The following is a 13,533-nucleotide window of genomic DNA, read 5'->3' on the forward strand; positions in this document are numbered from 1 at the left end:
GTTCCGGTTCTCTTCCAGATGCTTGAACGCTTGCACGTATTGCAAAACCAAGCACGCGCGAGGAGACCTGGCCAGCTACCCTATCGAAGAACTGGTGGAACGGGCCAGACAGTCCTTCCAGGGTGAGTGCGTTTCCACATTCTGCTGTGTGTTCAAATGCTATTGCGTACATAAAGATTTTTCGAACCAGTTGGAACTAGAAAGCTGCATTGGGATGGGGGACCCAACGCGGATCTCGCAGGAGCGGCGCATTTACCCTTGCTGCCTGCGGGAGTGGGTGGTCAAACAAACGTAGCGTGAGTCCCGCAGTTCCGCGATTTGCCATATGCCTATATAACAAGAGTCAGCAAATGAAAACGGGTATTTAGGTCACAAAAACAAAACAATGCAAGTTCGACATGTGTGTTATTATTCAGTAAGTTAGTCGTAGCCCTAACATTTGTGTGCATTTTTATACAGTTTTTATAAGCTGTGACAATGTTTGCGGGAGCAGGCTGGAGCAGGAGGGAGCGGTTTCTAATAGTCAGAAATTCAGCAGTAGTGGGATATATATATATATATATATATATATATATATATATATATAATGTATGTACTTGGGTAACCAATGGAAACTCAAATAGAAAACAAAAGATCCCCACAGAAAAGTGTAAGACCTGGTACTTGCTATCTGCTGCTCTAATATACAGTATGCGTGTGTACGAGCAGCAAAGGGAAGAGAAACCAAGAAGTAAACAGCAGCTTAAAAGGAGGAAGAAGTGATCAACTGATGGAGAGAAAAGAGGAACTGTGTGTTTTTTGTGTGTACAGTCGCTTTTCGGCTGTTTTGAGCTATGGGTTTGTTTTGAGAACATTGTTTTTGGGAGTTCACAGGAGTTGAGAATGTGCTGTTCTGTGTACACTACACTGGGTGCGTGTTGTGTTAATGCGAACTGAACTGAGATCAGGGCTCTTTCCTCCCCTCAGGAAGTTCATCCCCAGACTGAAGAGGTTTTTTGTGTTTTGGCAATGATGTGATGTTCATCATCATACAGTTTTATGACTTTATTTTGCATACCCCGCCCTCTGTGATTTTAATCCCTGTATCAGACTTGGCTTAGTGATTTATGCCACTGATGGGACTCTGTTTACTCGAGGATCGGCACGTTGTTAGTCAAATGAACTCGTTTCCATTAACCGTCCTGTTGACTTTCTCTCGGTTTCTCTCTCTCTCTCTCACTCACACACACGTTCCTCATGTTTTCTCTTACAGTCACTGGAATGTACTTTGCTCCTAAACACCATCATTCATCATTTCTCCAACATCAAACTTATTCACACAATTTATTTATTACTACGTCCAATGCTCAGTAAACTGTCTGTGTCCAGGGTTACATGGGTTCCTTAAGACAGAACCCTCTTACATACCGACTGTATTTTCACTGCAAAGAAAACAGCAGTTTTCTTTCTTTTCTTGCTTTTTCTTTCTAGCTTTCTTTCTTGCTTTTTTTTTTCCATTTTCCTACTTTTTTTTCTTCTTGTATTTCTCTCTCTCTCGCTCTCTCTCTGATACAGTACTGTTAGTGCTGTGCTGTATGTTGTTTATGTTCAATGTATAATTTATGAATGCCATAATTTGTTTTACTTGTGTTCACTTCCTTTTGTGTGTTTTTAAATACAGAATCTCGTGGCCAGACAAGTGCACAGAATATCACCTCTATCTAAAACTCGAGCTGTAAAAGTAGTAGTCGACAGACTCCTGTCCTGCTCTTCATATTAAGTGCTTTTAAATTTGATTTATTTATTTTTGCTGAAGGTCGATTGACGCCCGGTGAAGGCAGGCTGAGATTAAAGTATCGACTAAAGTCTCGTCTGGAGTTATTATTTATTTACTGCTCATCTTTTATTCATATTCAGGAGGCCGAGTGCAAACCGCAAACTTTCATTAGAGGAGCCTGTCGATCAGAACCAGCGCTCGTCACTACCACCACCACCACTAGTTAGCACCATGCAAAACTGTCCACTCTTACAGACCTTACACACACCCTTACACAGGTCTGTGTGTGTGTGCTTGTGTGCACGTTTTTCATGCTATGATGTGAACTCAGCACCGAGTCCAACTAAGTTCAGTTGGGGAAAACACACACAGGTCAAGTCGGTGTTTATACATTCCAGAGTAGTGCTGATGTCTGCTCTATAAGAGACTCGCATAGCTGTGCATGACACACACACACACACACACACACACACACACACACACACACACACACACACACACACACACTTACTGACACTTAGACATCCATAAACCTGCTCATTCTCTGACACAAACACACTTAACTGTCAAACACACTCATTCCATTAATGGCACAACACACACACACACACACACACACACACAGAGAGACACAAGCCAGACATGCCTGACACACACTCCCGAGCTCACACACTCGAAACACACACACAAACACAGACATCCAGAGACAGACACTTAAAAATAACACACATGTTCAACATGGACAGTTTAATGTGGAGCTCATGTAAACACACACACACACACAGTTCCACACTTTACCTTGGGCTCTCTTGTATCTAGATATTTTATAAACGCAAAAGTGCCTTAAACTTTTAAACTATTGATAATTTTTGATGATACTATATGCCTGAGTGTTTATATTTTAGGGATGTAACGGTTCAATGGGAAACGGTACACATTTTCCGTAAACATGTAACGGTAAACACATTCAGTTACGCATGTAACGGTTCACACATTCGGTACACATGTAATGCTACACACGTAATGGTACACATGTTTCGGTACACCTAACGGTACATACACATGCTAACCAGGAAGTGGTAGCTCCAGTGGTTAAGGCGTTGGGCTACTGATCGGAAGGTCAGGGGTTCAAGCATTGGTATCGCCAAACTGCCACTCTTTGGGCCCTTGAGCAAGGCCCTTAACCCTCTGTGCTCCAGGGGCGCCGTATCATGGCTGACCCTGCACTCTGACCTCAGCTTTTGAGCAAGCTGGGATATGCGAAGAACAAATTTCACTGTGCTGTAATGTATATGTGACAAATAAAGGCTATTCTGTTTTATTCTTAACATTCTTAGTGACTAGTGGCTAACGCTAGCTATGGATTGTAGTTTTTTGTTTTATGTCCAGCTTTAAGCAATTCTGACAATTCCACATATTGAGAGAGTGAATAGATGAAGAGTAGAACAATGAAGACATTTGTTAAAGTTTGCTGAAATAAGCAGAACAGTTAAGTAGGTCATATCTTCAGAAAATTACAGAATAAATGTAAAACACGCACACATTTCCATACACATCTTCCCAATTAGGGCATAACAAATGTAAACTATTTAATTTTTCCATTTATTTAATTGTATTTAATCAATTGAATTTGTGCAAATTTGATTGTTTACTCAACTTAATCAATATAATAAGTGTATTGCGTTCATTTTATTTATTTTATTTTTATAAAAATGGCAAAATATTATATATATATATATATATATATATATATATATATATATATATATATATATATATATATATATATATATATATATAATATTATTTAACCAAGTAGGCATTTTATTTAAAATTGTTTAATAAATGTAAACTCTTAAATGTTGTTAATCACAAACGTTATTATTAATAAACCACTTTAATAAAAAAATAATAAAAAACCCCACAAACTGTGACTTCAAAACCGAAACATGTACAGACCTGTGAACTGTGTACCGTTACACCCCTTCTCTCACGTCTCTCACTATCTTTCCACTCCCTCAGTCCAAGGCCATGGAGTTGTGTAACCCGATCACACGGCTGTGTCTGTGAATGCAGTAATAAAGCAGTGTTGATGGACGCGTCCTAAATAATGCAGCAGAGTCGATCAGTCTAGTGCGCACTTCACGTAGTGTACCAGCAGTGATCTTATTAAGGGAAACAGAACCTCACTGGATTTACACTTTTTCGTATCTTTGTGCTTTGCGTGCGAGTTTGTGTTCAATTTCAGCAGATTCACTCAAAACTCAGAGTGCTCTCTACGTGTGGGGCTGCTGTCCAATCAGAATCTGTGATTTCTCTCTGGTTTTGTGGAATGCACATGGTACTGTCGAAGCGCTAATATGAGTTAAATATGAGTTAAACAGCTGTGAAGGTTTTGCATGATGCAAACAGCAATCGTACTATGGTGGAAGTATCACCTGGTGATTTATATATTAAAAAATATACGATTTGTTGTTTCAGAAAAACAAACAAACAAATAAACAAGGGAGAAATAAATGTTGCTGTTACTGGCATCTGCGTCTGACCTTGAGCTGACTGTCCAGGTGCTTTAAATCTCCTACGTAGTCTTTCTGTGCACCTTAACCTGTGTGTGTGTGTGTGTGTGTGTGTGTGTGTGTGTGTGTGTGTGTGTGTGTGTGTGTGTGTGTGTGCGCGAGCTGTATCCCAGGTCTCTTAACGTGTCCTCATGCACCATATGTTCCCTTCTTACCTTTAACACACTGATTTAATTTACACAGAGGACACACACACACACACACACACACACACACACACACACACACACACACACACACACACACACACACACACACATCCCTAAACATTTGAAGTGTGTGTGAGTGAGAGAGAGAGAAAAGCTACACTGTGCACTTTGTGTTTTTGTGTTAAATGTGATGTGTGTAATCTGGACTGTAAACAGCAGCTGTCAAGGTCATGTGAAGCTGTTTTTCACACTCGCTCAGGTGCGCACACATCCTCATGAAGTATCTTCTCAATTCAGCTTATCACCTTATCATCCCTCCATCCATCCCTCTTTTTATCTCATCTCTCAATCCATCTTTCTCATCACTCCATATTATCCCTCTTTACATCTCATCTCTTCATCCATCCCTCTGTACATCTTCTCATCCCTCCATCTATCCCTTCCTACATCTTCTCATCTCTTAATATATCCCTCTCTACATCTACTCATCACTCCATCTATCCCTCTCTACATCTCATCACTCTCTTTCATTAATCTATCTCTACATCTTCTCATCCCCACTTATTTTTCTCTACATCTCATCCTTTCATCCATCCCTCTCCATAGCTCCTTATTTCTCCATGTCTCTCACTCTACCTTTCTTATTTCCCTGTTACTTTCCATCTTCTCCTTCATTTATTCCATCACTCCATCCATCTACTTCCACATTTCTACAATCATCCCTCGTGCTTATTTTCTTTTTTCAAGTTTATTATTTGTTACTTCCTGTTTGATTGTGGTTATTAGTCTAACAGTGTGTATGTATTAGAATTGATTAATGGAGGTAATTACAGCAGGTGTGCTGAAGCCTGTGTGTGTGTGTGTGTGTGTGTGTGTGTGTGTGTGTGTGTGTGTGTGTGTGTTAATGCTATGAAGTTAATGAATGTTTTTTACATAGTACACACCCGATTCCAAAAAAGTTGACACTGTACAAATTGTGAATAAAAAAGTAATGCAATAATTTACAAATCTAATAAACTAAGATAACATATCAAATGTCGAAAGGGAGACATTTTAAAATGTCATGCCAAATATTGGCTCATTTTGGATTTCATGAGCGCTACACATTTAAAAAAAAGTTGGGACAGGTAGCAATAAGAGGCCGGAAAAGTTAAACGTACATATAAGGAACAGCTGGAGAACCAATTTGCAACTTATTAGGTCAATTGGCAACATGATTGGGTATAAAAAGAGCCTCAGAGTGGCAGTGTCTCTCAGAAGTCAAGATTGGCAGCAATCATCAACCATCAATGCTGAAAGGTATATCCAAGTTCTAGAACAACATGTGCTCCCATCCAGACATCGTCTCTTTTAGGGAAGACCTTGCATTTTCCAACATGACAATGCCAGACCACATCAATTACATCATCATGGCTGCGTAGAAGAAGGATTTATTTGCAAATTATGGTGGAAAATAAGTATTTGGTCACCTACAAAAAAAGCAAGATTTCTGGCTCTCATAGACCTGTAACAACTTCTTTCAGAGGCTCCTCTGTCCTCCACTTGTTGTCTGTATTAATGGCACCTGTTTGAACTCGTTATCAGTATAAAAGACACCTGTCCACAACCTCAAACAGTCCGACTCCAAACTCCACTATGGCCAAGACCAAAGAGCTGTCAAAGGGCACCAGAAACAAAATTGTAGACCTGCACCAGGCTGGGAAGACTGAATCTGCAATAGGTAAGCAGCCTGGTGTGAAGAAATCAACTGTGGAAGCAATTATTAGAAAATGGAAGACATACAAGACCACTGATAATCTCCATCGATCTGGTGCTCCACGCAAGATCTCACCCCATGGGGTCAAAACGATCACGACAACAAGATCAACAAGAACGGTAAAAACTCAACTTGTCATGTTTGGAGGAGAAAGAATGCTGAGTTGCATCCTAAGAACACCATACCTGCCGTGAAGCATGGGGGTGGAAACATCTTGCTTTGGGGCTGTTTTTCTGCAAAGGGACCAGGACGACTGATCCGTGTAAAGAAAAGAATGAATGGGGTCATGTATCGTGAGATTTTGAGTGAAAACCACCTTCCATCAGCAAGGGCATTGAAGATGAAACGTGGCTGGGTCTTTCAGCATAACAGTGATCCCAAACACACCGCCCGGGCAAACGAAGGAGTGTAAGAAGCACTTCAAGGTCCTGGAGTGGCCTCGCCAGTGTCCAGATCTCAACCCCATAGAAAATCTTTGGAGGGAGTTAAAAATCCGTGTTGCCCAGTGACAGCCCCAAAACATCACTGCTCTAGAGGAGATCTACATGGAGGAATGGACCAAACTACCAGCAACAGTGTGTAAAAACCTTGTGGAGACTTACAGAAAACATTTGATCTGTCATTGCCAACAAAGGGTATATAACAAAGTATTGAGATGAACTTTTGTTATTGACCAAATATTTATTTTCCACCATAATTTGCAAATAAATTCTTTAAAATCAGACAATGTGATTTTCTGGATTTTATTTCTCATTTTGTCTCTCATAGTTGAAGTGTACTTATGATGGAAATTACAGGCCTCTCTCATCTTTTTAAGTGGGAGAACTTGGTGGCTGACTGAATACTTTTTTGCCCCACTGTATGTTGTATTCTGAATGAAATTTGAAACTTCCACATCATTGCATTTTAATTGCAATTTTTAATTGCGTTTTATTTCACAATTTGTGTCCCAACATTTTTGGAAATGGGTTTCTCATCGACTCTCTATCCTTTATTTGTATTTCTTTAGGAATTATTATTCTCTAGTTTTTTCCTCTCTGTGTGTGTGTGTGTGTGTGTGTGTGTGTGTGTGTGTGTGTGTGTGTGTGTGTGTGTGTGTGTGTGTGTGTGTGTGTGTGTGTGTGTGTGTGTGTGTGTGTGTGTGTGTGAGCAGAATTCCTGTTTCTCACACTCAGGATCAGGGAGGTTTTCTGTGCTTCTGTGGTCTTGTGTCAGTCAGGTCAAGGATCACGTGACCCTAAGAGAATTAGGTTACACAATATGTGTATTGTTAAGTGCAAGTAGATTTGTGCGTTTGTGTGTTTGTGGCAAACTGTAACCCTATACTCACAGTGCCACACAAAGTTAACAGATCAGGCTTTTGTGCTTTTTTTTTTTTTTTTGCCAAAAGAACGTGTGTGTGTGTGTGTGTGTGTGTGTGTGTGTGTGTGTGTGTGTGTGTGTGTGTGTGTGTGTGTGTGTGTACAGTGGGAGAGCAGAGTCTGTGCATGTATAGTGGGGGAGGGTTGTGCATGTGGAGCATTTGTGTGTGTGTTGTGGTTGATTGGTGTGTGTGTGTGTGTGTGTGTGTGTGTGTGTGTGTGTGTGTGTGTGTGTGTGTGTGTGGTACAGAGTTAAAGTGGGATAATTGTGTGTCTTTTGTGTGTGTGAGAGTTGGTGTGAATAGGTGGGAATGTTCACCCGAGCTCCAACAGGGGGCAGTGATGTTTTACATTCACTCCTGGACAAAATCAGTCTCTCTCTCTCTCTCTCTCTCGCTCTCTCTCTCTCTCTCTCTCTCTCTCTCTCTCTCTCTCTATCTATCTATCTATCTATCTATCTATCTATCTATCTATCTATCTATCTATCTATCTATCTATATATATATACAGTGAGGAAAATAAGTATTTGAACACCCTGCTATTTTGCAAGTTCTCCCACTTAGAAATCATGGAGGGGTCTGAAATTGTCATCGTAGGTTAATTTCGACTGTGAGAGACATAATCTAAAAAAAATAATTCCAGAAATCACAATGTTTCATTTCATCTTCTCCCGCTTATCCGTAATTCGGGTCGCGGGGGCAGCAGTCTAAGCAGATTCCCCAGACACTTCTCCGTGTCCAGGGATCAGGCTGTCAAGGCCCCTGCCTTCGACTGCTGCCCAATCCTCTCAGCACCGGTCCCTTACGGTCCCTCCTGCAGGTGGTGAGCCCACGGGAAGAAATCACAATGTATGATTTTTAATTATTTATTTGTATGATACAGCTGCAAATAAGTATTTGAACACCTGAGAAAGTCAATGTTACTATTTGGTACAGTAGCCTTTGTGTGCAATTACAGAGGTCAAACGTTTCCTGTAGTTTTTCACCAGGTTTGCACACACTGCAGGAGGGATTTTGGCCCACTCCTCCACACAGATCTTCTCTAGATCAGTCAGGTTTCTGGCCTGTCCCTGAGAAACACGGAGTTTGAGCTTCCTCCAAAGATTCTCTATTGGGTTTAGGTCTGGAGACTGGCTAGACCACCCCAGAACCTTGATATGCTTCTTACAGAGCCACTCCCTGGTTATCCTGGCTGTGTGCTTCGGGTCATTGTCATGTTGGAAGACCCAGCCTCGACCCATCTTCAATGCTCTAACTGAGGGAAGGAGGTTGTTCCCCAAAATCTCGCAATACATGGCCACGGTCATCTTCTCCTTAATACAGTGCAGTCACCCTGTCCCATGTGCAGAAAAACACCCCCAAAGCATGATGCTACCACCCCCATGCTTCACAGAAGGGATAATGTTCTTGGGATGGTACTCATCATTCTTCTTCCTCCAAACACGTTTAGTGGAATTATGACCCAAAAGTTCTATTTTGGTCTCATCTGACCACATGACTTTCTTCCATGACTCCTCTGGATCATCCAAATGGTCATTGGCAAATTTAAGACGTGCCTGGACATGTGCTGGTTTAAGCAGGGGAACCTTCCGTGCCATGCATGATTTCAAACCATGACGTCTTAGTGTATTACCAACAGTAACCTTGGAAACGGTGGTTCCAGCTCTTTTCAGGTCATTGACCAGCTCCTCCCGTGTAGTTCTGGGCTGATTTCTCCCCTTTCTTAGGATCATTGAGACCCCACGAGGTGAGATCTTGCATGGAGCCCCAGTCCGAGGGAGATTGACAGTCATGTTTAGCTTCTTCCATTTTCTAATGATTGATCCAACAGTGGACCTTTTTTCACCAAGATGCTTGGCAATTTCCCTGTAGCCCTTTCCAGCCTTGTGGAGGTGTACAATTTTGTCTCTAGTGTCTTTGGACAGCTCTTTGGTCTTGGCCATGTTAGTAGTTGGATTCTTACTGATTGTATGGGGTGGACAGGTGTCTTTATGCAGCTAACGACCTTAAACAGGTGCATCTAATTTAGGATAATAAATGTAGTGGAGGTGGACATTTTAAAAGCAGACTAACAGGTCTTTGAGGGTCAGAATTCTAGCTGATAGACAGGTGTTCAAATACTTATTTGCAGCTGTATCATACAAATAAATAGTTTAAAAATCATATATTGTGATTTCTGGATTTTTTTTTTTAGATTATGTCTCTCACAGTGGACATGCACCCACGATGACAATTTCAGACCCCTCCATGATTTCTAAGTGGGAGAACTTGCAAAATAGCAGGGTGTTCAAATACTTATTTTCCTCACTGTATATATATATATATATATATATATATATATATATATATATATATATATATATATATATATATATATATATATATTAATTAATTAGCTGGACAACTGCATTATGTACACTTTGCTCCGTATTCCTTACACCCTCTATCCTATACCCCATTTACTGTTTCCTACACCATGTACAATACCAAACTTCCGACACTATACCGTACTTAGACCTAATACCCTACTACCCTACACCATATACTGTACACTACACGCTACACTCTAAACCCTATACCTTACAAACTACACCCTATACCCCACTCCCTACATGATACACACCTCACCCTATACCCCACTCTCTACACCATACACACCACACCCTATACCCCACTCCCTACATGATACACACCTCACCCTATACCCCAGTCTCTACATGATACACACCACACCCTATACCCCATTCTCTACACCATACACACCACACCCTATACCCCACTCTCTACACCATACACACCACACACACCACACCCTATACCCCATTCTCTACACCATACACACCACACCCTATACCCCACTCCCTACATGATACACACCTCACCCTATACCCCAGTCTCTACATGATACACACCACACCCTATACCCCATTCTCTACACCATACACACCACACCCTATACCCCACTCTCTACACCATACACACCACACACACCACACCCTATACCCCATTCTCTACACCATACACACCACACCCTATACCCCACTCTCTACACCATACACACCACACCCTATACCCCACTCTCTACACCATACACACCACACCCTATACCCCATTCCCTACATGATACACACCACACCCTATACCCCACTCTCTACACCATACACACCACACCCTATACCCCACTCTCTACACCATACACACCACACCCTATACCCCATTCCCTACATGATGCACACCACACCCTATACCCCATTCCCTACATGATACACACCACACCCTATACCCCACTCTCTACACCATACACACCACACCCTATACCCCACTCTCTACACCATACCCACCACACCCTACACTTTATATACCACACCCTATACCCCACTCTCTACATAATACACACCTCACCCTATACCCCACTCTCTACACCATACACACCACACCGTACACTTTATATACCACACCCTATACCACACTCTCTACACCATACACACCACACCCTATACCCCACTCTCTACACGATACACACCACACCCTATACCCCACTCCCTACATGATACACACCTCACCCTATACCCCAGTCTCTACATGATACACACCACACCCTATACCCCACTCCCTACACCATACACACCACACCCTATACCCCACTCTCTACACCATACACACCACACCCTATACCCCACTCTCTACACATACACACCACACCCTACACCCCACTCCCTACATGATACACACCACACCCTATACCCCACTCCCTACATGATACACACCTCACCCTATACCCCACTCTCTACACCATACACACCACACCCTATACCCCACTCTCTACACCATACCCACCACACCCTACACTTTATATACCACACCCTATACCCCACTCTCTACACCATACACACCACACCCTATACCCCACTGTCTACACCATACACACCACACCCTATACCCCACTCTCTACACCATACACACCACACCCTATACCCCACTCTCTACACCATACACACCACACCCTATACCCCACTCTCTACACCATACACACCACACCCTATACCCCACTCTCTACACCATACACACCACACCCTATACCCCACTCTTTACACCATACACACCACACCCTATACCCCACTCTCTACACCATACACACCACACCCTATACCCCACTCTCTACACCATACACACCACACCCTATACCCCACTCTCTACACCATACACACCTCACCCTATACCCCACTCTCTACCATACACACCACACCCTACACACCACTCTCTACAACATACACTCTACACCCTATACCCCACTCCCTATACCTTACACTACACCCTATACCCCACTCTCTACACCAAACACACCACACCCTATATCCCACTCTCTACACCATACACACCAAACCCTATACCCCACTCTTTACATCATACACACCACACCCTACACCTTATATACCACACCCTATACCCCACTCCCTACACCATACACACCACACCCTATACCCCACTCGCTACACCATACACAATACACCCTATACCACACTCGCTACACCATACACCCCACACCCTAAATCTCACTCCTTACACCCTACACACCACACTCTATACTCCACTCTCTACACCTTACACACCACACCCTATACTCCACTCTCTACACCTTACACACCACACCCTACACCCCACTCTCTACACCTTACACACCACACCCTATACCGCACTCTCTACACCATACACACCACACCCTATACCCCACTCTCTACACCATACACACCACACCCTATACCCCACTCTCTACACCATACACACCACACCCTACACCTTATATACCACACCCTATACCCCACTTTTTACACCATACACCACACCCTATACCCCACTCTCTACACCATACACCCCACACCCTATATCCCACTCTCTACACCTTACACACCACACCCTATATCCCACTCTCTACACCTTACACACCACACCCTATACTCCACTCTCTACACCTTATACACCACACCCTATACCCCACTCTCTACACCTTACACACCACACCCTATACCCCACTCTCTACACCTTACACACCACACCCTATACCCCACTCTCTACACCTTACACACCACACCCTATACCCCACTCTCTACACCATGCACACCACACCCTACACCTTATATACCACACCCTATACCCCACTTTCTACACCATACACACCACACCCTATACCCCACTCTCTACACCATACACACCACACCCTATACCCCACTCTCTACACCATACACCCCACACCCTATATCCCACTCCCTACACCTTACACACCACACCCTATACTCCACTCTCTACACCTTACACACCACACCCTATACCCCACTCTCTACACCATACACACCACACCCTATACCCCGCTCTCTACACCATACACACCACACCCTATACCCCATTCTCTACACCATACACACCACACCCTATACCCCACTCCCTACACCTTATAAACCACACCCTTTACCCCACTCCCTACACAATACACACCACACCCTATACCCCACTCCCTACACAATACACACCACACCCTATAACCCACTCCCTACACCATACACACCACACCCTATACCCCATTCTCTACACCATACACACCACACTCTATACCCCACTTCCTACACCTTACACACCACACCCTATACCCCACTCCCCACACCTTATTAACCACACCTTATACCCCACTCTCTACACCATACACACCACACCCTATACCCCTCTCTCTACGCCATACACACCACACCCTACACCTTATATACCACACCCTATACCCCACTCCCTATACCTTACACCACACCCTATATCCCACTCCCTACACCATACACACCACACCCTACACCTTATAAACCACACCCTATACCTTACACACCACACCCTACACCTTATATACCACACCCTATACCCCACTCCCTACACAATACACACCACACCCTATACCC

The 13,533-nt window shown here is 43.0% G+C and overlaps 1 protein-coding gene across 1 annotated transcript in view; it reads left to right on the plus strand.

Annotated features, from left to right (window-relative positions):
* The window catches only part of cdkal1 (CDK5 regulatory subunit associated protein 1-like 1), a 224,619-nt gene that overhangs the window by 105,538 nt on the left and 105,548 nt on the right, over nucleotides 1-13,533 (plus strand). Inside the window, exon 8 of the mRNA XM_083525620.1 lies at nucleotides 19-122. Within this exon, the coding sequence (XP_083381746.1) occupies nucleotides 19-122 (104 nt within the window). The remainder of the gene's footprint in view (nucleotides 1-18; nucleotides 123-13,533) is intronic.

This window comes from Silurus aristotelis (genome assembly GCF_946808225.1).
Source record: "Silurus aristotelis genome assembly, chromosome: 1".
NCBI lineage: Eukaryota > Metazoa > Chordata > Actinopteri > Siluriformes > Siluridae > Silurus > Silurus aristotelis.